At 42.0% G+C, this 26,366-nt stretch overlaps 2 protein-coding genes across 2 annotated transcripts; both read left to right on the top strand.

Annotated features, from left to right (window-relative positions):
- The first annotated feature begins 7,692 nt into the window (after positions 1-7,692).
- LOC112973233 (feather keratin B-4-like) lies at positions 7,693-8,016 on the top strand. The gene has a single exon (XM_026080881.1). It carries the CDS (start codon positions 7,693-7,695, stop codon positions 8,014-8,016), a length of 324 nt encoding a protein of 107 aa, XP_025936666.1.
- Positions 8,017-16,677: 8,661 nt separating this feature from the next.
- Positions 16,678-17,765, top strand: LOC112973238 (scale keratin-like). The gene is made up of 2 exons (XM_026080892.1): positions 16,678-16,722; positions 17,379-17,765. Exons 1-2 carry the CDS (start codon positions 16,678-16,680, stop codon positions 17,763-17,765), a joined length of 432 nt encoding a protein of 143 aa, XP_025936677.1.
- Positions 17,766-26,366: the final 8,601 nt, after the last annotated feature.

Raw genomic sequence — 26,366 nt, 5'->3', positions numbered from 1 at the left:
CAATCCCCAGTGACTGCAGTGAGAAATGAGTGGTACCTTCAAAAATTGTGCCTATGAACTCAACTCTGTGTGTCTTGCTTTTCATTGCCTGGTTGTTCTATGGGCATCTCTTCAGAGTTTAACATTGCCCACTGCCATAGCTGTAGCTCTTGGACCACTGGTATGAATAAGGATGCGAGTAGTTCTGGCTTGTGTAAGCTGGACCACATATCCCAGAGCATGTGGGAATGCGTGGCTGTCCACACTGTGGCACACCAAGATTCTCCCAGCCCTGCAGATGGAGTTGAGGGCGCTCCAGGTTGCACAGAGTAGGAGACCTGGTGCTACATGGGTTTGTGTGCAAACTGCTTTGTGAAGTGAGGTCTTCCATAATGTGTGTCTCAACACACCTAGTAGTGCATGGCTCTGAACACTTGGGGATGCTCTGCACTATATTCCTTGCACCACACAGGTCAGCACCTCTGGAAGTGCCTGATGTGCACTTCACCACACAGGGTTTGTGGCACTGTGTGAAGCTTGGTGTAGCACCTTTCATTCCACTGGGAATATACCACTGCTGCTTGTACTGATACCCATAATGAGACATCTTTCTGAGATGGGGATAAACCTAAAAAAAGAGTAGGGAATTAAGTTAATGTGCAATAGAGATGTCATGTGTAGTCAGCTTTTCAGCATTTTACCCTTATGTCCTGCTGAATCAAGAAATGGGCATGTCTTAGTTCTGGTGGCTTGATAGACCATTGCAGGATTTACTGTGTTATCTAATAATATAAAGCAGATCAAAGAAAGAAGATACCTCTAAGTTGAGGGCTGATGGTAAGCTGGGCTGAAAGGCAGATAGCCTGTGAGATGCAAGCAGTGATCTGCCTTTCCATTTTTTTGAATGTGCTGCTCTGACTCTTAGCTCTCCTCTCTGTAGCAGGAACTGCATGGCCTTGCATTTGCTTAGCAGTTTTTTTCATGGCTTTGAGTACCAATTCATACAGCATTAGCATGAAGGAGGTAGCCCTTATCCCTTGAAGAGGGGGAGATTTCAGGCATAGCTGCTAAGTGACTTGCATGGCTCAGTTAGTGAGACAGTGGTATACCTAGGATTAGTGCTGAGGTTCTCATCATTTGTGTCAAGGGCTATTATTTATGTGCTTTCCAGATGCTTCAACTGAAACTGGAATCACTTTCTGCTGGCACTAGGTAGAACAAAAATCTTGCCTTTATACTGATATAAAATTTGCAAATCAGAGAGGATTGTTATCTCCATAATAGGCAGGGTGGTGTGGCAGAGGTCTGTTTTTAAAGGCCTAATGTTTATTTCAATCCATACTGTTAAGGACTGTATAACTTTTGAAAACCTGTCCCTAGCTGCTAGTGTCCCATATGAGCAAGAAACTGAACCTGATTTCCTGCACCTTGGGATGCAGCTGTGATCCTGGTCCCTTTACCAGCTGTGCTGTACTGTTTTCTGTTATTGCCTTCTTTCCTTGGATTTTCTAGGTTTGTTCCAGCAGAAGCTGGGGACAGAAGGGTCACAAGAATCACAGCAGGTGTCTGCTCTGCAGCCTGCTCCTCAGCTGGCTGAATTAGTCTGCAGAGCACCCCATGCTGCAGGGGCCAAACTGCTTCTGATATGGGGATGGTCTGCCTGAAGGTAGGACAGTGCAGGGTCTGTCCCAGCTGCAGGGAAGACGCATAGCCTGGCTGTAGAAAGTGGGAGCTGTTTCTGCCATAACTAGGAGGTGTGAGGTGTTCATTCCAAAGATGCATGATTGAGCATGGAAAAGTGCTGAGACCATGAGTTGCCTAATTAAAATTCAAAATCTGACTGCAGATCAACTTTGTTCAGCGTTCCCAAGTGGCTCTTGGGTGTCTGTACTTTGCAAGTCAGTGGGACTTGCTTACAGATAGACAGGATTATTCTAAGAACAAATCTCTCAAGGGTCAGATCCCAGTTACTGTAAATCAACACAATTTCTTTTCAGAGAAGGTGTCAGCTGTCACCTAATTACACAGACACATAAGACATGCCAGGCAGAATTGGGCCAGAGTTTTCTTACTAAGTGTTTCAAAAGCAGGCAACACTAGCTACTGTAAAGAAAAACTCCAAAATACCAGTGTGTATATATAAAGGGTCTCAAAGATACAGAAGCCAAGCTTTCAGTTCTATATAAAGATTGACCTCAGTGGTGTCACAGAATCTATTCCAGATTCCCTGTTTAGCATGGTAAAGGTCAGCTGCTCACAGAAATACAGTTACTCAAAAACTGCTAAAATAAGTGATCTCTAGTATAGGAGGAAGTTGGAAAGCAGGATTTTCAAAGCAGATTAAAGATAGAGATAACTAAATTGCCAGATAAAAGTGGAAACATTCCAAGTTCACATCTGTAAATGTGAATGCGAATCTCAGGCTTTCTTCAAATGCCTGTATCTATTCCTGCAAAAAGAAAAAAGCCAAGAAAGGTCTTTTTTCAGGAAACAATCCCCTTATTTCTCAATGTCAAAGTATTTCTCCAGGATTCAGATGTAAATTCAAAATATCAGCAAAAGGATATTTCAGTAGTTAGAAGAAATAGTCAAATAACTTACCGAGCTCACAGCAGAGGGTAAGAGAAGAAGAGATCTGTATTGGAAGCTTGGAGGTGTGTGTTATTATATAGTCTCAAACTGCTTGGAAAATCTTAGACACTGTTTCTAATCCTAATTGGATGCAGAAGTGAATTTGTTCATATGGAACTTTTTCATTGACTGTAATTATTTTACTCACTTGTGATTATTAGTATATTGTTATCCCCACACAGCATGAAATGCATCTCACACCCTGTGGGTTCTTTTCATTTTAAACCTTTATGGGATGAATAAATGCCTTGTTTTATTCCATTGACCTCATCAGTTGCATAAGAAAATCTATCATCTCTTCTTAAAGCTTCTTTTAGCATACTGACAATAGGAAAGCAGCACAGGGGAAGCAGGCAATAATTGTCCATACTCAAATATCCCTTCAATCATTTAAATGCAGCCCGATAGCTGGGGGCACTAAAGAATCTGACTTTGCAAAAAAAGCTGAGAGGTACTGTGCCCAAAGCTTGGCACTCTCAGCTACTCATTGTATGTCTGATCTAGTGCTCTTCAAAGCTAGTTAAGTCACTGTTTTATGAGGCTTTGCATCTGGTTACTATTTACTTCTGGAAACAAGGCCAGCAGAAGGTGTGTGCAGGTGTCCAGATGCAGGCAAGCCAGTGCAACCTTTTGGTGGTGCATAAACCTCTCAGATCTGTGTCCAAGGCTCATCCTGTCGCAAATTGAAATCTACTCTGAAACCAGCATAGCAAAATTCAAAAGGAATCACAACTTTGCCAAGGATTTGAAAGCTGGTTGTGCATTTTATTCAGGCAGCTGTGCTTCCTCAGCCATCTGTGCCTGTCCAGTTCAGACTCAATTAGCAGTTGTGGGTATGCCCTATTGATTGAGACTGGAGGCTAAATTGGGGTAATTCAGTCTGACAGCTTTCAATATTGATAAAAACACTCTGGAGGAAGCCAGCCAGCCAACCCTTGCTGTGATGACTCCTAAAWTGCTGTGCGTGTCCCATGCATGGCTCCTGATGGTCAAAGCAGCGCTAGGGAGAAAGGACTGTTTGTGACATCTGGTTGAGCCTCCTGGGATGGAATACTAGGAGTTTCCAGGTTGGATTGGATTTTGGCATCCCACTGATAGCAAAGAAGGGGAATGCTCCCCCCCCCCAGTATCTTGCTCTTTGACCACCCTGACAGCTGCTGGTTTGTGTCTAGAAAACATGGCTGTGCTGTGCAGATGCTGCCTGTATCACGTGTGCCTTGTGCTTATTCCTTAGAAGGGAGACTCTTCTCTACATGTGATACAATTAGTAACCTCTGAGATCATCCTTTAAGACTTTGTTCATATAAAACATTAATGAGCATTTGTGAGGAGTTTTAAGACGTCAGGTTATGAAGATGCCTTTTAATAGCTTCTGTAAGCGCTATTCTAGTTTAATCCATACGTAAGCGTAGGTCTGCCTAGGTGTGGTCCTGGAAGGACTGTCTCAATTATCAGTAGAACAAAGCTGAGGTGTGGGGTGAGAATGGACTCTGGTATAGGTTGCCCCATGAGTCATGGTCACGGTTCAGTTTGAATTTCAGTTTCTGCTATTTTTGTCCCTTTTTCTGGACCATAGTATCTCTTTAGGAAAGTGCTAGCTGATTTTAATGCTTTAGTTTCCTGTCTTTATATAACCTGTATATGTAATACAATTTTGTATAATACAAAAGGGAGAATGGCTGTAACCCTGAATATTGAATCTTGCTGCACCCCTTCCTTTGGGACAAAAGGATACAGTCAGGGAGGGCAGTACTTCATCTTGCTTAATATCCCTTATCTGACAACAGCCAATACCATCTGCTTCAGGGGGAAAATACTTTTCCCAGTGGGCATCTGAAACGGCCAATGCAGAGTCCAATTAGCTAAGTCTAACCGGGAAGTAATGCTGAGATTCAGGAAGGTTAATTAGCAATTCCATCCCCATATTTACCTCACATGGTAGTACCACAGTGTAGCAGATTATTGCTCCTAGCCTTTCTTTGCATACCTTGTAAAACAGTACTGAGAGCCTCAGCTGCTGAGTAATAACCCTTGACAATTGAAAAAATTAATGTTACTCTTTCAGTTCCCCACTTTCCCGGTGAATTTATGGCTCATGACTCAAATGTTAATGTGTGGGCTATCACATGGAGAAATGAGAGGTTTTGGGACCAGTGATACCAGATTGGGAGCCCTTACAGTGGTGTGTTGTATAATGAAGGATGTTTCTGGGTGGGAAAAATTCCAATTTCCCATTCACTGTGAGCAAAGAGCTAATCATTTTTGTGATGCTGAGCCCAAGTGCTGGCTTTTTTCAAAACAAACATCTTCAGATGCAGCAAATCTATAAAACTCAAAGCACCTTATGGAGGGCTAACTTTTGGGAATGTCGTTTGCTATAGATTACTGTAATGCTGCTGGGTAGTTTGTAGGCTGGGCCAGTGTTAAGTGTTTAGGGCAACATTTTTGAAGCTGTTGGTGGTTCTGAGTAGCAAAGGGAGGACATCCAGGCTGTCTTTGAGAAGTTTTCAGCACACCTTCCAAGCCCAAGGGACTGACAGCTGTTCTGGGTCTTTCTAAACTGGGCCTTGAGCTGCACAGTTTGCTGTCCTATCTCCTTCTGGACATACTCTCTAGGTAGTGAATTTTGGCTACGGTTCACCGGTTGAATCATCACTTATTTCCTTGTCTTCTGCAGTAGGGCTTGGGCTGGGAGTTGTAATACTCTTGTTAAACATCCATGTGACAACACCAGTTGTGTAGAACATGAATGAGCATTTATGACTTGCTTTGAAAATGCTTTCAGAAAGCAGCAGCTTGCCTAATGCAAGTGTTGTTAGCCTTTATGTTCGGATAAATGGACTCTGCAGTGATTTTTAATCCCAGGCAGTCTGCAGCAGAGAAGGAAACAAATTCCAGCTGTATGGATTCATCTTGTCTTGTATTCACAATTAGTCTTGAATTTTCAGGACAACATTATTAATCCGTTTGATTAAATCAGACTTAAATATTTGCTTTTATCTCTAATTAACTAACATTAAAATAATTGTTTTTAATTCTACCCTTTTTGAGGAATTATTTTAGGGATAAATCCCCATCTGATCTAAGCCGAGATAGATAGAGATGTTGCAATTCACATTGTTATTCTCAGTTATAAAAAGACAAAGTCATTTTCCCAAAGGAATGACAAATACCTTAATGTCGTAATGTTTAAGGGAGGATGGTGTATGAAGATAAATCTCAGTATGCAATTAAAGTAGAAAAACATCAAGCCAATTCCCATTGTGTGAAAACCTTTAAGTTTCTTCTTCATAGTAGCGTATAATGCAGTGGGGTCTGGTTGTGTCTTTTAAAGTTTTGTTGCTGATCTGAGAGTACATAAGAGGTGAGGCTTTCCCTGAGATTCGTTGAAAGGGGGAAACTTTATTCTGCAGCATTAGGACATCCTCTTCTAACCCCACCAAGGGAAGGCTTTGCCTTGTGAGAGCTTGCAGCCAACGGGGATAAGGGGGAAGACTCTGAGATGAGATGCGCTGTAACATAAGAGCCCCCCAGAGTCCCCTCTATTGCTACAGAAGGAGCAAAAGCATATCTTTGATTCCAAGTGAAACGGAAAGCAGAATGGACACGTTGCCATCCCCCATGGCCTGGAGGGGGATAGCGTGAGCGTCTGCTGCATGACAAAAGCCATCTTGCTCCTTGGCTTCTGTCTCTGACTGCAGCCAAGCGTCAGTGAAGCCTCCTYCTTGGTATATGTCCATAATACTGCCATATTTAACAACAATAATAACCTCTGCTGGCAGGTTGCAATTAGTCAGCAATTGGGATTTCAAAATACATCTTCCACTCATTATTGCTTTATATGTTTAATGTGTGGTGGTGTTGTAATGGATTTAGGTGCCCTTTTATTGGACCAATGACTCACTTAAAAATGTCTGACAAGKTCTTGTATAATCCACACCTTATTTAATGTCTTTTTTGTCATTTCTCTAATTGGGTCATGATTCCCAGCTTTAGTGTATGGGACTCTAATTTCATATAAAAAGAAAGCCTTACTCTTTTTTCCTTTTTTGTTATGATAGTTTGCATATTTAAAGATGCACATGCTTGGTGTCAAATGGGAAGAGCTGCACTGATTTAGATACGTTACTCTGTAAAATTCAGTTGTCAGAAGGTTTCTGCAGCATGCAATAGCTTTGAGCAGACTTTGTGTTAGCCTGACTGATTTCATCACAGAACAGGCTGCCTCTAGACCAGGAACACAGAATATCCCTCACTTTTGCAACTCTTCCTGGGCTGAGTTAAGTGCATTTTCTTCCAAGTAAATGCCTGTTTACAGCATGCGCAGGTCCATTCACAGGGGAGCCTTCAAGCATGATCCATGTAAACATGTCTTCCTTCGGCGTGTAAAGGTAAACTATCCCCTCTATAAAGCTTTGAAATAACAGAGACTGGGAGACAATAAAATACAAGTCATGCGGGGGGAGGACAAACCAATAATTACAAAGCGATTTATTAAAAACAATTGACATGCATTACCAAAGCTAAGCCTTAAAGAAATGTGTTTAGTAACTGATTAGGACCTTATGCATATAGGTGAATCACGCTTTAGGTAGCCTTAAGAAAAGGTATAAAAACTCAGCATCGGCTCTTGCCTGATCATTTCTCTTGTCTTATTTCTTTTGTGAATTAGGTAAGTTTGATCTGAATTCCTCTTTCTAACAATGCATGTGTTGATGGTGTTAAATTAGGGTGAATTCTGTGCAAATACTGTGTAACGCCATAGCAATCTAAAGTTTTCTTGGTGTAAATTAATGTTTTGTTGGGATTTAGCTGTTGTCTTTGGTAAATGCTGGCCTCAGAAGTTGACCGGGTCTTTTGAAAATGTCTGAGCTCCCATTACTTCTTCATGAAGACTCACTTCCAGATGTTACTGTTTGATACAAGATGTATAGGTATAGCTTTCTAAGAATCTGAATCTGAAAATTCTTTCCCTCTAGCCTGTCTGTGGACTTTTATTATAGTGTTTGATCCTTAAACTTGTAAGAATTTGCCTTATTTTTATTCTATTCCCTTGTGCTTCAGATTAACCATCCCTGAAAGATGGCCTGCTCCTTAAGTCCATGCACTGCTGGCTCTGCCTCCCCGTGTGGGGTAGGTGCGCCGCAGCCTCTTGCTGACAGCCACAATGAGCCCTGCGTTCAGCAGTGTCCTGACTCCAAGGTGGTGATCTACCCGCCACCAGTGGTTGTGACATTCCCTGGACCGATTATCAGCACCTTCCCGCAGCAGAGCGTTGTGGGATCTACGGGAGCCCCTGAAGTTGGAAGTGGCTCTGGTGGTGCCGGTGTTCCTGGGGGCTCACATGTTCATGGTGGTGCCCAATGGGGACGAGGATACCCGGTTGGAAGCTGTAGACCGTGCTAAATCTAGTGAGAGGAGTCACCGAAAGAGGAATGTCCAGGAAATGGAAAACAGGATGTGGATATGTGGCTGAGATGCAGGGCACAGCATGTAGAAGGGCTGAGCATGCAGAACTGCCATGGTGAAATAGATCTGAAAATGTGTACAACTTCTGGAAAAAAATCCATTTACGTTCTTCCCATATTAGCCTTTCTGATTTTTTTCTAATGCCTTCCCATCTTTCTAAGTACTCTGTTCTTAATGCTACGGACTAAATTTGTAATTCCTTGGAGGCTTCTAGATATCACGGCAATGTAAAAGGATCAAGTTGAGACATCCATTGTACATTCCGTTGTAGGCTCTTTCTGTGGCTAACAAGGTGTAAAGGAAGTCTTAGAGACAACGAGACCATGCGGTGTTCTGTGCTGTGCATTTCTCACTGTGGTCAGGGCTGTGTGTCAACACTGAGTTGCAATAGGGAAACAACATCAGCTATTATATGAATCACTTAATCAAATCGCAGGTTGCAGCCCATTTGTAAATCTGTACCATATAATTCTGCCCCTGTATGATCTGCTTTCTCATTAAACAGGACCTTGCAGCATGTTATTGGCCTCTGTGTGTGTGCATGTCCGTGTTCCTCCTATTCCAGGTACTTTTGTCCTGTTGCACCGAGCTGATCCTATCAGTCTGCTTCAGGAGAATGATCTTTGGAGAGATATGGCAAGGAGTTGTTCATGCACCTCCCTGCCCCGGCAGCTTATATATTGTAGCTGTCCCTTACTTAAGCTGCTGCCCACATCTTTGCATATCTTGTTCCCAGTCCTTTTCAGCTCCATGGAGCTCTTTCCTCAATATTGGCTATCTTGGCATAGCAAGTGTCTTCATTACCTGGTACCCTCAGGGTTAACCTCTCTGTCTAGATGGTGTTAAAATGTGTCAATGCAGATGTTGGTGAAGAGTTGGTATTACTGAAAAGCAAGTGAAGCAAAGTGTTGTGTCCTGGCTATTTTTCAAAGTGTAAAAGTTCAATTTCTAGCTTTATTGTTCCACTCAGTGTTTTAATACAATGAAACATTCTTTATACGCATGGCAGAAATGAATAATGGYGTTCATCTGGAGTTTTGAATTTCTTCAGAAATGCATATCATAAACCCTTCACCAGCTGTCAGTGCTGCTGCATGTGTTTGAAATGTTACATAACTATTAATAGTTTGCTACAGAAATACTGTACTTGAGTACTGCAAAATACTGTGGCAGTTCTGGATTATTTCATACCAGTCACTCCTTGAAAATTATTATTCTTGTACATAAGGAAAACAAAATGAACATATATTGTAATGGYGTGTAATTGACTGTTGGTGAGCCTTAGATGAGAGGATGATTAAACCAGATTCTCACCAACCACATGAATCCTTCCATCCAAAAGAGGAATCCCCTAAACCTCAAAAACCAGATGAAGGAATCTTTATTATTGTTATGCTAATGGCATACTTGGAAATCAAATAAAGTTTATTAGTGAGAGCTCTAAGGTTGCTCTTTCAGTGTCATAAGTTGAGACTTGTAGTTACCACAAAACACCARGTGCCAGTAGAACTGGAAGTTTTGCCAGTGATTTTCTATGGAACCATACTGGTAATGTGCCTTTTAGGCATTTGTATATAGAAAAAGATGTTCGTGTGAGGGGCTCTGAGGCTTTCAGAGGACTAGAGATATTACCTCTTATTAAGAAGATAGCATCTTTTTAAGATAGAAGCACATTTCAAACACTAAAAAGATGTTAAAATGTCCCATTATTGCATTATGGGATTAGAATATTTTTCACCTAAAAAGGCTGAATTTTGGAGTACTTATTTGCCTTATTGCTTCCCATAAAGCCCATATTCCTATCATTAGACCATGGGCCACTTTTCTTTCCTTTAAAAGGTTCTTTTGGAATGTTATACTCTTTAAGAAATCATTCAAAAAAGTGTTTCACTCCAGCTCTGCAACTGGTACAGTAGGCAGGGGTCCAATCTCTCATTTGGGATGAGTTTACATGTTTAAAAATAATTCTCACTGTTGCAGTGAATCTTTGTGCTGGAAGCATGTCCTGCAGCATGCCTCATTGGGTTGTTCACGAGGTGTGTTTAAACTGGTAATTTCCCACATGTGTGTGGTAAATACATCCTGCTTCAAACTGGCATTCAGAAGTTTGAATAAAATTACAGGAGTTAGTTTTCTGTTAATTAAATAACCCATCTGACTTCTATTATGATACCTCATGGGCAGGCATGAAGTCTCTCTAATCATTTTTTTTCTAAGCCTTAGGGCATAAAACCCTATAAAACAGGGAAATTGCTATTCACATACTATTGTGAACAGRACCTTGGGCCAGGTCCATGGGGAATGAGCAGCAGTGCTATTGACCGATGCTCAGAGTGGCAGGGGATGGTCTGGATCCCAATTTGTTGGTGATTTGGGATTTCTGGAACCTGCACATGTTCTGAATGGATGGATAATAAAAATGCTTCAGTCCCTGTTTGATAACTAAAGGAGGAGAGCTCAAAGTACTTCCAGGATGAGAAATGAGTTTCCAGACCTATGCGATGTCTGGGCTCTGAAGCTTGTGTGAGGCTGTCCTGGCAGGGGGGGAGATCCTTGTGTGCTCTGGGTCYTGGGAAGCAGGAGGAGGATGAGGGAGTGCTGAAGCTGTTGAGCTGAGAGGAAGCAGTGAGGTGCACCCGGACACCCCCAGAGCCATGCGCAGCACCAGAGTCATCTTGAGACATGACTAGAGAGAAGGAATCTTCAAAGCAAAAGGTGGAGCAAGGTGGTGCCGAGGCAGCGAGGTGGAGGCAAGGTGGCCTGGCGACAGGCCTGGGAATGCTTGGCTTGCCAGGGCAATTACAGCTTGTGGCCCTGGGCCGTGTTCCTCAGGCATCTGGGCGGTAATTGCACCCACCATTAGAAGTGACGGTGCCTCTGGCAATGAACTGAATGGGACGCGGCAAAGGAAAGGAACAGATAATACTTGAAGAAATACTGCTGCGCTAGCAAATGTGAAGAGGGGCCTGATGTTAAGGTGTGGCTGAAGGACCCTGGGGGGCTGAGACTTTCGCCCAAATCTTTGGCTTTTGCATATTTTATCCTGTGCTACTGTCCTGTGTACATCTGTGTGCACTTAGCCCTTCTGCATCATACATGCAGGTGGGAAAAGCTGCCTGTGCCAGAGGGTGTCCAAAGGAGATGAGCTTAATTTACTAAGGTGGGAGACATTTCCTAATGTTTTCCTTGGGGAACCCAGCCCTTTTTGCTGCTGACAGCAGCTAGCAGAAGGATTATAAAATAGGTGTTAATAGCATTGCCGGTTTCAAAGGGTTGTGCGGATGTGCTGCTGACATGCCCTGCTAGGAGGCTTGGGTGGAGGTTGCTACCCTTCCCCTCTTCCGAAAGTGTCCTGATTTGACTTGTTCAAACTGGGACACGGAGAGGAACTGTTCCACCAGTTATTTTCTCAACCCTTTCCTCAGCTTTGCTCTGCCAGCTGAGAAATGCTCACACCAGTCCCAGTTAGGAGCTGGTAGCTAGCTGGGATGTGGTGCATCGCAACAGATTGGTGTCCATTTGCAGAGCTGCTCCTCTTCTGCTCTACTCCATGCCAATGCATCAGATGATGCGCAGACAGATGGACGTGACAGGCCAATGATTTCTGACACCTCACACATGGGGTGTGGGGGCTGTTGTTGCCGCTTGGAAAAGCTTTGAGCTGCGTGGTGTGCGTAAACATGCTTCTGAAGCAGCCAGATAGATCTGTGGGGAGCAAACCCAACATCTCAGTCCTTGGTCTAGCAGAGTTCGTCATTCTTGCCATGTTGAGCTGTCACTGCAGTGCTCACACAAATCAGCCCAGTGGTACCCCCCACAGACGCTTCTCCTGCAACAAGATTTTTTGACTCCTGGGGATGTCTTTGATGTATAACTGGGTTTGCATGGGATCAGTGCAGTTATGCCTAGGCTATGCTTGTTGAACCACCTTGTTTTGTGCGAGATTATAATCTTTAATATTGTAAATCTAAATCTAGGCTGCTCAATCTCCCCAAAGTAACATGGCACAGGCTGACAGGAACTGCCTGAATAACCTGGCTGTTCAGTTTGGAAAGGAGATGGTCTCTCCAGCTGAGGGTCATGGCTTGTTTGCCTTTGGTTTTTTCTCTCAGGTATCTTTCTGTAACCTTGAGCAGCRTTGCTGTCTTTCCTTGACAGACCACCAGATCTTAGCTTCTGCTCAATAATCTCTTGCTTTTGAAAGTTATTTTTCAAGCATGGAACGCTGCTTGCTCCGGGCTGGTAATGCAGGCAGGCAGCTCATCCCCTTTTCTGTAGAAGTATTGCTTAAAAACAGCGTCATGTGTTAATTAGAATAAGGTAGAACTTATTCTTCCTGCTTCAGGAAGTGATTAGGGGCTGGAGCGCTTCAGCCGAAGGTGCTCTCTAGCATCTGGAGTTTAGACTACCTTCTTAACCATATGGTTGGTTACAGTGGGACTACTGCTGGTCTATTTACAGTGGCATATAAGCAAAGACAAGACTGGATGGCTGATACTATGCAGAATCTTTTTAATGGAAATGAGAAACAGAACAAGCAGTTACAGAGAGAGTGTGTTTCCAGCTTTACAAAAGGGCCTTCAGCAAGTAGAGTGTGTTTGATGCCAGGCGATGCTCTCTCCTCACAGAAACTGTGGAGTTTGACAGTCCAGACATGTTTCTTGTTCACTGAGTTGCTTGTAAATCCTGTTCGCTGTCAGATGAGGCACAGCATGGCACATGTAACAGGAGCTTCTCCAATACGTGTTGTCTTTGGTGAAGTTTATAACTAGGCAAAGGGGACTTTATTCATGGCAACTGTTGAAAGCACATCTGATACTCATTGACATAAGACCATTCTTACTACTCTGGTAATACAAAGTGGTTGTGAATTAGTTTAAAATGCATTTTACACACTCCTGAAAGTCTTGCTTTACCCCATAAGCATGCTGTGAAGATGCCTTGGTACTTGCTGTAATTCAAGTTGCCCTTTGGAATAAAAGAAGGAACACTTAAGAGGTATTAGAGGGGGTTACATGGGGGGTCGTCTTACACAGCCAAGCACCCACAGGTCCCACTGAACCAGCCGGAGTCCTGGGTGCTCAGCATTTCTCAGTTCCGTAAACCTAGCCGTGAATCTGTGTCCTGCCTTTCATTTCTCAGTCGCTATATCTGCTGGTTCAGTATGGATAGAAGTTTCCATAGCTGTATCTGTTGCCAAAACGGGAAGAGAAGGGGAAGCTGTACCCATAACTTTGCAGGTCCCCATACCCATAATAGTCCCCGTAACCAGACTGGCTTCTATTCCCATACAGGTTCCCAAAACTTCTGTAGCCGTATGGGCTCCCGAATCGGTACAGGTCCTGGTAGCCGCTGTATGGGCTCCCGAATCGGTACAGGTCCTGGTAGCAGCTGTATGGGCTCCCCAGTCGGTACAGGTCCTGGTTGCCCCTCAGGCCCCCAAAACTGTACAGCAGGTCCCCGAAGCCACGTGGTGAGTAGTACACATCATCGTACAGGTCTCTGGGGAAAGCCATCTTGCTGTGACGCAGGTAAACCTGAAACACACACCGGGGAACGGGGTGAGCTGCTGGGCCAGCCCGCTGCAGAGGGGGACGTTCGAGGCTCGGAYGGAGCGGAGGAGACGTGCCGCTGCTGACCTTGTTCCTCCTATATGCCTTTCTCGCCGTCTTAGCCACCTTGTCTATTTACTTTATCTCCTGCATCCCAAACAACTTTTTTTTTTAATACTTTTGGATTTTATTTAAAAAATGCTATTGGTAATAAACAGAGCATAGCACAGAGTGGTTTTGTATTGTGCCAGGAAAGGTTATTACTCCCATTTGATTTTATCTCAGCACGCAAATGGGTTTTGCCACTCATCGAACTGTGGCACCTGGGTTTTAAAACTTTTTTGAATAGTTGCTGATAATACCTAGAAAATTTACTTCTTTATCAACTGGAAACTGAACTTTCCTAGCTCAGAAGTTAGAAATATTTGAAAAAACTAAAGAAAAACATGCAAGTTCAGCTGCAGATACTTAGGTGAGAGCGGCAGCCTGTCACATCCATCACCCTGTCTCTAGTACTGCCGCGTGCCCCTCAACGTGGGATAAACTCATAGAATGTAATGTATTGGAGGAATTTCCTTCTGGGATGTTTACTTAGAGTAATAAATATTTCATAAACATTTTTAATCTAGGCATTTGAATGCCTGCTTCCTCATGAAAATAGTCTGGAATAGAACATCACTTACAACTTAAAAATTCTGGCTGTAACCTTGAATTTTTCAATTCTTTAATGTGTGCCGTTAAATAAGGACAGTAAAAGCAATGAAGTTACAGTGAAGTAATTCCTTAACGTTGCAGAGCATTTTGTGTTTGGGATTAGCTCCAAAATGACAAAAATTTCTTTACAGAATATCCATATGTTGGTGTACGTATATATGTTTTATAAATGTCACGTATATGCGCACACCAATGAATTTTATATATATATATACACACACACAGACCCAAGCATGCAGACATATATACAAACAAATAAATATATATCAGAGAGCAGAATAGAGTCAATAGGGACTTACCCGGTTCACCGAGGAGAGTAACTCAAGAACTCAGGAGGGCTGAATAAAATTTCTGAGTTGTAGGTGCGTATATATACGTTCTTAAATTTAGGTGTTAGTTATACAATGTATCTTGTTGCATATATTATTCCTTCAAATGATGTAATTGGAGTCAGTGATTTTCATATTTTCAAAGTTTGGTGTTATGACACATATGTAATACCTTTATAATTTCTTTCATCTTAAAATAAGAAAAAATGGGCTCAGCACATTTTTAGTAAAATTGCAGGGAATTCTTTGTAGTTGGGTAGATGGGAATAATTCTGGGAGATGTTTAGACCATTATGGGTTGTGCAATCTGCTTGTTTGTACCGCATCCACTTGGTTTTTGCATCTGTGGTGCAATGCACAGGGGAGAGAGGTAGTATGTATTTTTTTTGTTTTGAGATGTTTGGTGGTGGGACTTCTACTTGGCATTATCATGACCTGTATTCAGCGCCCAGCGACATTGGTGGGAAGCTCTTGACAGCAGCTTTGTTCAGTTTTGTTTCAGGTTCTGTGACGCTGATTTTGAAGAAATTTTTCAGCTGCCATAAGAATGTCCCCAAACACTTCTCTTACTTTAAAGGAGGGGTTTTTTTTGATTTTGACTTTCATAAACATATAACGCACCACCTAATGGGACTTAGAAACGAGAGACCTTGATGTGTATTTTAAGTGACCATATTATTAAGTCTGGGGGTGTCTTTTGGTGACAAACTATTAATATTTAAATATTGAAACACTTTGCAAATTGAAAACATTAATGGGTGTTTATGAAGTGCTTTGGTATTCAAAATTCTGAGGAAGCCTTAACATCCTGCTTGCTCATTATTATCCCTATTTTATATTCAAATTAATGCTGGAAATTAGGTGAAGGTCATACAAGGAGTTCTGTAGTAAACTCCAGTAGTCCTGACTGTCGTACCAAATTTGATACATGAGGTTGATTTTTTGCTAAGAAAATACTAACATGGTGCCATGGAAAACAGAATTTGGCACACCTCCCCAAAACCTTATCGTTTAGTATTTTCAGGACCAAGTTCATACTTGTTTTCTCTGCTGTATTCTGCTGAGCTCATGGCCAGATCCTCTAATGAATTAAAGTGCAAACGATGCTGTAGTTATATTTTTGTTGAAAACATTCCTTCTGCTCACAGCAGTGTGACTTAAGTTTATTTGTAGTTCATGCTGGTCCTGTTTGCTGAAGTTGCTTATGAACTTAACCTAAAATTCCTAAACATATGTCTACATTTCTTTTAGATAGGAAGCCTGTAACATTGTTCATCACAAACTCTAATGCACTGTGGATATTTTCAAAAGTGTGAGGAGATTTGATTTTTTTACTGAAAACGTCTCTCCTTCCAATGGCTTTGGGAACTTAGAAATGCCTTTAAGTTGTACCTAAAATAAACTTTAGGTTTGCAAGTGAAACAATAAAATGATATCAGGAATGCAGTTGGCCCAGAAAATTTTAAGATGAAAGAAACCTGTAATGTTTGTGACATATGGGAGGCTGAGAACACACTAATAATCCCAAACAATGAAGAAAATTATATTAATTGAAGATATGACGTGTACAAGCAAATTTGTTTTCCAACCAATAAGGCTACAAACCCTGTGAGTACATAGGGCGTCTTATCTAAGCCAGGCAGGCAAAGAAATGATATAAAAAGGGCTCAGAGCTCCAAGTTCCTCCATCAGCTCTCTTACTTCTCCTCCTCCCGGTGAACCAGGTAAGTCTTCTTTCAATTCAGTCTCTTCATAAGGATTAGAAATTTTGGTTTAATGATTTGTTAGGGTTGCAACTCTTCACAATTTTAAGGTTCCTCTCTACCTCGTGTCTGTCCTTCTTCAGTTGCAGAAATGGGGAGATGAAAGTTGGGGCTGAAACTTTCGTGATCACTTTGGTACTTGGGATATCTGGTTCCCAGTTAAGGATCATCGGCCATTAGACAGGTTTGCAGAACTGCCTTTAGCAGAGCTACAGAGGGATTTCCCCACCGTGTTCCTTAATGGGTTCTTCCACAATCCTTGTATTTTGTTTTGGAGGTCTTCAGGTCTGTTTGACGGGAGAGTAGATCAGATGGACTGACGTTCTCACACATGCTAAGGATTTGTGGGTTTTGATGTGTGCAGTTAGCATTTCTAGATGCAGGTCCAAAATCAGTGCAAGTTAGTGAAGTGAGACTGGCAATAGTGGATCCAAGAGCTCTAGTGCAGTATCGTGACAAACACTATATACTTTTAACTTTCTTGAAGATGCACAGGATTTGGAAATGTGGAGCCTGCGATATAGTGATCAGATTACTAATCTAGTGAATTGGTGCTTACTGGCTTTCATGCACATCTGATATCCTAAAAGAAATTTCGGATTATTAAGTCTTTACCATATTCCCTAAGAAAAATTCTGAAACAGCAGCAAGGAAATTTCAATCTGTGACAGGTAAATTCTGTAGCGCTTTCACGAATCTCAGTAAGAGAGAAATGGAATGAAATTGGTTAAAGAGAGCGGGTAAATAAGAAAACTAATGATGGATAGTAGAAGATGATAAGAAAGGGGAAAAGGGATAACAAATGTAATAAAGAGCTGAGGAGTTTGGTCATAATTTCTCTTCCTTCCTCAGTCCCACAGGGCCAGTAAAAAAAAAAAATACTTGACACTGTTACCTCCACTGGAATTACTTTTGTCTTCCTCCCTGCTGCTGTGTTTCAGGTTTACCTCCATTGCAGAAAGATGACTTTCTTCCAAGGCCAGTGTGAGGATGACTGCTACTATCCCGGCAGTTACGGGAGCCTGTACGGCTACCGGGGCTATGACATCGGGAGCCCCTGCGGCTACCGGGGCTTTGGGGGTCTCCAGAGCTCCCGGGGCCTGTATGGCTTTGGGGACCGGTACGGCTTTGGGGGCCTGTACAGTCACCGGGGCTTTTATGGCTCTGGGGACTGCTACGGCTCTGGGGGCCTGTATGGCGGCTCTAGGGGCTTCTACGGCTACGGCGACAGCTGCGGCTACGGAGGCTTGTACAGCGGCCGGTACGGCTACCCCTTCTCTTCGCGATATGGCCAGAGATACTCCTATGGGAGCTGCTACCCCTGCTAAGCCCAGCGGGAACATCCCCGGCACGAGGAACGACCCCGACCTGGCAGGCGCGGATTGACAGCTACGCTTAGCAGCAGCATTTCCCGGCGCACAGAGCCCCTGCGACAGCAGCTCGTCCACGGGAGCTTCGAATGCTCTGTGTTGTAGAAAAGCTGCTTCTGCTTTAAATCTGTTTGCTCTCTTGTCTTCTCCTCTTGACCCACTGCTAAAATCAAAAGCTTGCTTTCCCCCAACACTGCAGTTCTTTGTAAACGTTCCAGAAGTGCTGCTAGAGTTTCTGGCTTTTATGTTTGTTGCAGATGATGTACAAAACATATCAGCCCTGAATGAATGATGCAGGCAGGGTTTAAAGTGTCTTTGGGAATGTAGTCTTTCTCTTCTGTATGCCTTTGGGCTTTGTGTATTTGTGTTTCACTCTTATTAAAAGTTATGCTGCACCTATACTGTATTTCTGTTTTTTTTTTCTCTTCCATTTTTTAAAATATCTTGAAATCAACAGCATCACACAGACTGTGTGACTAAAAGCTGTTCTTAACTTGATGCATGCCAGGATTTTGCTCATTATTCTGTAGAGACTCCCCCCCCCCCCCCCCAAACTGAGATATATGGACATTTGCAGCTGCAAGAAACTTCAGCTGCGTCTTTGGCTATTCATTTTTTCAGAACTCTGGGCCCTCACTTTTGTATATCCCAAATAAATGGTTCGTATAAAATACTTCAGTGCTGCTGCTAGGCTAATGTAGTGAGACTGTTGGGACATGACCTCTCAGGGGTTGTGATTTGATATTGAAGAGGTTGTAGGTAATTGCAAATGCATGTATCTATCAGTAATCAGGTCTCTAATTTTGAATAAGTTAATGTTCATATACTTGGGGTTCCTCAGTGGAGAAGAAGTAGGAGGAATTTGCCCTTTGCAATATAAACACATTGACAGAAGGAATGGATAACCAGTGGTAGCATCTCTGAGGAAATGTCATTCATTTCGTGTCCATCTCATGGAAATTTATGAGCAGAGAGTTGAATCAAACCGAGAGGCTGTGGCTGCGTGGGGAGGAAGGCGATGGGTCTTCCTCACCGCTTCCCTGGCCGGCAGCAGCTGGCAGACGAGGGCTGCCACAGCGTCCTGGGGAGATCAAGTGCTATTTCATGTGTCTTGTTTTCTGTTACTAGCTGCCTTTCTTAAACTTACTGTATTTTTCTCTTTCTTTCTTCCACTTTCTACTCTCAGTTTCTGATTTTTAGTTGTTGGATTTAGTGGCTACCTGTGGTGAATTATTATTTGTAATCACACCCTGAGAAATGGATTTGGCCTACCCAGTTGTGGAAGATGAAGCCAGTGTTTTAGGTTTTCAAGGCCAACATCAATATAGTGAAAGCCACCATTTCTTTCCTGACATTTTTTGCCATTACATTTAATATAGGCATTTTTTTTAAATTTAGTTCCACCAGCTGCTAAAGATGACATCAGCTATAATGTAATTTTGTCTGTTAGATGGGAATGTTCTAGGAAATTGTAATTCTAGAACATGAACTTTTGAATTTGGTTTCCAGGAGTGAGACAGTATTTCTTGAACATTTGTTTTTATACTTTAGTCATATAGAGGTCTGGGAAAAACTCTTTGCCATTGAAAAACATTTTTATAAAGAGGGTCACAGCCTTGTTATGCTAAAATATAACTTTAAATCTGAAATAGTTTCATTTAAATGAAGTTGGAATGAAGGAAGGGGAGAAATTGTGGCGCTTCTCTAATTTCTGAGGGGTAGATGAGTATTTTTACTGTCTTCCTGGAGCAGTGTCAGATTCTGTCAGTCCTGGTTGAAGAGGGCTAGCTGCTTGAATGCGAAGGGGTATGAAGTGCTCTGCTGGCATTAGGGACAAAGTCCCTGCAGTTAAGCTAGGTATGGAAGAAAAGAGTACTGGAAATCCAATTTTTTCATGCAGAAATATTTTAATGCAGTGAGAAAAGGAGTTTGCACAGATACAAAAAGGTTAGATTTTCGAGACACTGAAAAGAGTGACAGTAGATGAGTCATTACACTATGCCATAGAAAACATCCATTTTTTTGTTGAAGCTGTGTTCCTAATTCTTTAGGTACTTATAAATCCAGATCAAAGGAGCCACAGCTGTAAGGCTTCTCCATCACGCAGTACTACAGCACTTTACTGGAAGTCCTTATTGAAAAGGCAGATGACACAAGAGCTAATTTTTGTTGATGCAGAAGTCCTTTAACACCACGGTGGCAATCAGAAGAAGCTGTAAATGAATTGCAAAATATTTTTTTCCTCCTTCACACTACTGAAGGAAGGTAAAGGGCTTTTAATGTGGGAGAAAATCAAGAGAGAGTTCCTAGCTGAGAAATGCAGGAAGAAGATGGAAAGAACAGTAAAAAGGCAAATTTTAGAGAGGAGCTAAGCTCCGAGTTCTCAGTAACTTCCGTTGCTGTCACAGGGGCTCAGCCCTCCTGCAAACTTTGCCTCTAAGATCATCCATCAGTCCTTGTTTGCCAGGTCTGGGTTGTCCCTCGCGTCGGGGATGTTGCTGCGGGGTTTAGCAGGGGTAGCAGCACCCGTAGCTGTATTCGCAGCAGGAGGGGTAGTAGTAGCGGGTGCTGCACGCGCTCCCGTAGCTGCAGCAGTCACCCAAGCTGTAAAGCCTGCGGTAACCGTAGCTCGGGTAGCAGCAGGGGCTCCCGCAGTCGTAGCTGCTGCGGTAGGTGTACACCGGGTAGCAGGGCGAGTAGCACTCGTCGTCGCACTGGTTCTGGTAGTAGCAAGTCATCTTGCTGCAGTGGAGGGTGCGAACCTGAAACGCAGCAGGGAAAGGGGTTAATGCCAGGCTCAGCTTCCAGGCAGCAATAGCCGCAGCTGCTTGGCGGTGTGCTTATGGCAGTTTTGGAAAGAAATACTGAGCAAATCCTGCAGTGTTTGGATCTGCTTTTAGCTTCTATTTTATCCAGCCCATTTTTATGTTCCCTCCTATTAGATTCCTCCCTGAGACTCAGTTTCTATTCTTTAACTTATCCTCTTAAAAGTGAGTATAATAAAACAGTTTGTATATTTGGACTTTGCAAGCTAAATCTCTTGTATCCAAATCTAGACATCAAAGCATACATGTCTGTGTGCGTTGGTGTCTAAGCTCCCAAGACAGGCAGCTGAGCTCTAGTCAGTCCTGACAACTAGACTGCAGCTCAGGACATAACACAGTTAGGTCTCCTAATGTGTGACCCGAATCCCACACAACATTTTCAAAAGTTTTTGGAAACGTTCAAACCCAACATGCCAAATTCAGTGTTGCAAAAGTCAGTCGTCTTGTCCAGATTTATTTCAGCATGTAAACTATTCCTTTTCCAATAGAAAGGTGTGGAACTGCAGCTCGCATACCTTGTTAGTGCCAGTTCTAACAGGGGTATGGAAAATACTCTGTTGCACAGCAAAGTAGTAAGGCTTAAATCCTCTATTGCTGCAGATCAGAGCTGTTCCAGTGACTTCAGAGAGCTTAAAGCAATTAATGTGACCTGAGTATCTATATTCATTATTGCAACTTCGTTCTATAAAACCAGCATTTCTACATTAATGTAATATACAGTTTTGTCCATTAACCCAAATTTCTTGAGTGCTACTTAAGAAAATTTCTTTGGTTGTTTAAAATGGAATATAGTAGAGCTGTTTCATTCTAGTATGCTAAGATAAAACTCCTTACTGGGCTTCAGATATTACCAGTGATGCCCAGATGTCTTGGTCTCAATGTTCACTCATCAGTGCCATCAATTTGATTACTAAAACAGCTTATAAATGTACAGGATAACATATTTCTACCATTTTTAAGAATCAGAGAATCCATGTAAAGGCCTTATTCCTAAGTTAAAGAGTCTCTTAGAGAACAGGATTTGAACTTACCAAGTTCACCGAGGAGAGTAAGCCAAGAGAAGAGGTGTAAGAAGGTGCGAGTTGCGAGTGCTTATATACGGTTTCTTAGACCTGCGGAAGTTAGTGCGATTCCTGTGCGCTTCTGTTGCCTGTTAGTCACACAACACATTTTGGAAGTCCATCACCTGTCACCAATTGCTATAATTGTTTTCCTCAACATTTAGGATAATTATTTTTTCAGATTCCTCTGGTAATACATTGTGATTATACCCTGTAAGTTTCTTTCATCTTAAAACTTTCCAAGACAGATGAGTTTCTGGTAATTCACCGAAAGCTCCACGGGGAAGGAGAGCGAAGGCCATGCGGACTCATATCAGTTACGCTACCTGTCGTGCTCGCAAGCCATGGTCTTTGCCTGTATGCTGTGCCCCTACAAGGTAGATGGACACTGCACGTTGTGGGGTGACTTCAAACACCTGAGGTAGGAAGAGGCAGTATAACGTGTGTTTAGGGCTTTTACCAGGCATTTTGATTCATTTCCGTCACAATTAATGACAGACGTTCCATTGATTCCTTTACGTTCTTTTACTGTCTATAATTTGACATATGCACTTTGAGAGGGATGCATCAAGGCACAGAATCAATTAAGTGAGCATCTGAACAATGCGTCTAAGCAGGACTTCAGTTTTGTGTGGACATTTTTTCCTGTCTTCTCTCTCTTTTCTGGATGAAATTCTAAGAAACTCTTGCTCAAATCAGTATCCAGTGACACCATAGCTGTGACTGGGGCAAGTCTTACTGCAGGATCTGATAGTGCAGGTGGAACCTGGGCTTCCCGTTGGTCTGCCGCAGGGACCGCGATAGAGAAAAGGGGGAGAGCAGTCTTCTAGAAAGGCCTGAATCCTTATGGTGTCAGCCAAGAAAACCCTGGTCTTTGGGAAAGCGGCGCTGGTAAAGCACAAGGTGGATGGCGGTCGGAGGGCGACCGCATGTTCCTGGCTCGTGGGAAGCATTTGTTGGGGAGAGCAGCTGGAGACTGTTGGCAGTAAGGTGTCCTCGGAGGCGCCTTGCTTTGCCGTTTGCTTCACCAGAATAAGGAGGCTGAGGAAGTGCTGAAAGCTGCACACTGCAAAAGGGATTTTTCTAAGCTGGGAAAGGAGAAATCATCTCTGATTTTTTAGGGTTTGGTTATCCAGCGAGATACTGATCTATCTCTATGCCAGTGAACACCATGTGAAGAGGATGATGACTGCAATGCCCTAATTTTAATAGAAACATAGCTCGGCTCAGGGATTCCTTTCCCCGTTGTGTTGTTTGTTATACAGCATTAAGGCATCTTTCGGTAACAAACTATTAATATTTAAATAACACAAACATTGCAAAAGTCTTTAATGAATGTTTTGGAAGAGCATTGATACCATAAATTCTGATGAGACTCAGCACTTTCAGAATGCCTGTTATTATCCTCATTTAATATGCAAATAAGGAATGGCTCACTGCAGTGAAGGTCATACAAGGAGCTATTTCTTGAGAGAGAAAAAAAAGAAGGCGCTTGACTTCATGTGTTGCATTCTGCTTTGTTGGTGAAACCTGTGTTAGATGAGACTGAAAAACAACATGAATATTTGCTGTCAAACAGTATTTACAATTTTTAGCTTCAGAATATGTTGCTTGTTACAGAATTTAATAATGTTTGCTTTGGTGATATTCTGAATGAATTTTTGTCTGATATGTGGAATGTGTGATTCATTTGCCGCCTCTCCTTTTCATATGTGTATATAATCCTTCTGCAAGCAAATGCTGACTTTATAAATTTCATGGTTGTTCTTTAGTGAAATAGACTAAAAACAAAATATTCAAAGTGTAAACTAAGTATTTTGGAGGAAGAAGAGAAACTACTTGTCATTTCTCAAATACAGAACTCTGTTTTACTGGAACAGTAGGGGGCAAAGAAAAGTGGAACAAAATATTATTTGCATCTTCTGCTACTTTAGCAGTCCAAATTTTTATTCTCTGAGAAACTGAGGCTGCACTAGGTTTTATTTTTAAATGTACATCAGGGATATAAGTGTATACAACTTTTTTTTCCTCTAGCAAACACCACTGGGACCACAGTGTCACTGATTGAGTGTAATTTCAAGAAAGTGTGGTGGAATTTCTAATAAGATCCCCTTATTTTCCCACTAAATGTTTTAGTTCACTCTTGGGATGTGTAAATCAAAAAAAAGCACAAATGAAACACTTGAAAGCAAATTTCTTTTAAAAAACCCTTTTTTGAAACATTCAGAAAGTCATAGTTATTTCTTATTTGTTGATTTCTGAATATTGTTTTTCTTCTAATTCAGGCTACATGCAAGTTTCGAAAGTTCAGATATTCCCAAATACATGAATTTTGATTTTCACTCATCTCTAGTATCTGTCATTCTCTTGTTGCTTCTTGTATCTCCAGTGAACTGAATTTGATAATAAGAACTGAGGATGGCCCATAAAGTTTTAAGATGAAAGAAGCCTGTAACCTTCATGTTGTCATCAGGAGATGAGAACAGACTAATGATCCCAGATGTTAAGGAAACTAATTACATTAATTGAAGTTGTGACGTGTGCAAAAAATTTAGTTTTCTTACTCTTTGCTCAAGTAAGAAGATTGGAATCTCTGGGTGATGCAGTATTCTGTTTTGAAGGGTTACGAACGCCAGCTGTCTCATAAAAAGTTGAAGAATGCTGAAATGGCCATTAATTGTCCTGCAAAGTTACGCATGTGTACGAGATCTTTCAAAGTTACCTAACCGATCAGGATTAATAGAATATTTTGGTGTCTCAAATTGATACAGATCCTTGAAAATCAGCAACTGACCTTGGGAAGTGTCCGTTCGCCAGTGCGCATACTTCTACATCTACAAACAAAAACAATGCACGGAAATGCCCCAAATGTACTCCAAAGACCCACAGCAACATTCAGTCTATAACTGAAAAATACAAATCTTGGTAGATATAAAAAGATGGAGTCAAATTCACCAAGGAAAATATATTAAGACATTTATTTAAGAGCCCCGAGTCATGAAAATATTGCAGTTTTTTGGGGTCCTCTCTGTACTATTTCAGTTACTTTTTGTCCCCCCTGTTTATGAAAGAAATGATTTCTCCTACATTATTCCTTTGGTATATGCTTTTTCAAGCTGTACTGTAGCAGAGTTTATATCAGAACTAACATATATTTTAAAAATGTATATCAAGAAAAACTTTTAGAAAAGTTCTTGAAAAATTTTGGCATTCTCTCAAGATGGATGTTTCTGTTTTCTGTAGTTTGTCTATTTAAATTTATTTTGTCAAGTACATAGTTATTTCATTTTCTAACATGTCAGTAATAAGATTATATAATAATAATGCATCAGTTGTAAATACATACAGATAGGGTATATTTGTGTGTGTGTGTATACATATAAAAAAAATCACTTTTAAAGAGGTGATCCAGTTTTCCCTATTTTTTCTGATATCATGTTATGTCTGACAGTATTACTGAAAAACATCATTTTTTTAAATCATGAAAGGTATTTTGTGTAAGTTCAAATATTTTTATTTTCTACATCATAAACAAAATTTGAACTTGAACATTTTGAACTAGTACAAAAATGCACTATACTACCTGAAAGAGAAACCATTTCCAATTTCTTTTTGTTATGCTGGAATATGTGATATATTACATCAACTGATGACTTCTCTTAAAAATTAAACTTATGCATAAGACATAGCTACTTTTAAATGAAAATCAAATACGTTCAGATTCTGAGTCTGTAGATCACGATCAGTTGAGGGAAATGAGTTGCCTTGATTTGCATTTTAGACTGTTATATCTGATGAGAATTTAACATAATGATTCAGCACGGTGAACATGAAAAGCCTTTGTTGGTTGTAATCTGTCTGGAGTCATTTACCACAAGCAACTAGTGTGCTAGCGTCAGTCAGAATAGTGAATTTTCAAACCAGTGCTCGATGGATGTTGCTTTGAGAACGTTTTGCCTGGCTGGACCCAAATGGAGCCTCTTTGGCAGCTCCCCGGGGACTCATCGGCGCATTTGCTCCAGGTTTCTCCCTGTTCTTTGCCAATCCTCTCCGCCAACCTCTTGAATAACCTGCTGAATTAGTGTCTAGGTTCTGCTTCATTCCTGGGATCCAGTTTCATCTGGATGCAAATGCAAATGAACTTTCCTTCTCCCTGGAGGACAGTTGCACCTGGTACTTACAAGATGAGGGAAGAAACCCTCCAGCCAGCCCTTCCCCTGTAGTCTATCCATCAGGGAGACGTCTGCGCCGAAGTTACGGACTTTCCGCTTTCTGCATGCAGGTTGGCGTGTCTACTGGAGACGTGAAGTCCCCGTGGATTGGAAGGAATAATGTTTCCTATTGGGAATCTCTTCTCATGGCTACAGGTTGCTCCAGCCTGGGAACCATCCCAGGAGGTTCATCCCTTCGTCATTAAGCTGTCAGTCACTTTTACTTCAACTCTTCTCCCTCCCTGTCACGCGCCCTCCTGTTAATTACGGGGCGATTGCTTCCCATCACAGCCTCGCCTTATGCAGGAATCTGCCGCCTTCTCTTCTCTTGTAAAACAGTTCTTCTGCGTGTCAAGGGCTGCGGGCTGCTCACCCGAAAGCAAGCGCTGGTGGGGCAGCACGGCGCCGGGTCAGGAGGAGATGGGAAGGACAGAGCTCACAGCTTGCACAGGGGACATGGAC

Source organism: Apteryx rowi, unplaced genomic scaffold (genome assembly GCF_003343035.1).
Source record: "Apteryx rowi isolate R43461 unplaced genomic scaffold, aptRow1 scaffold_530, whole genome shotgun sequence".
NCBI classification, from domain to species: domain Eukaryota; kingdom Metazoa; phylum Chordata; class Aves; order Apterygiformes; family Apterygidae; genus Apteryx; species Apteryx rowi.
The sequence above is the reverse complement of the archived record's forward strand: the minus strand, read 5'-3'. Positions and strand labels throughout refer to the sequence as shown.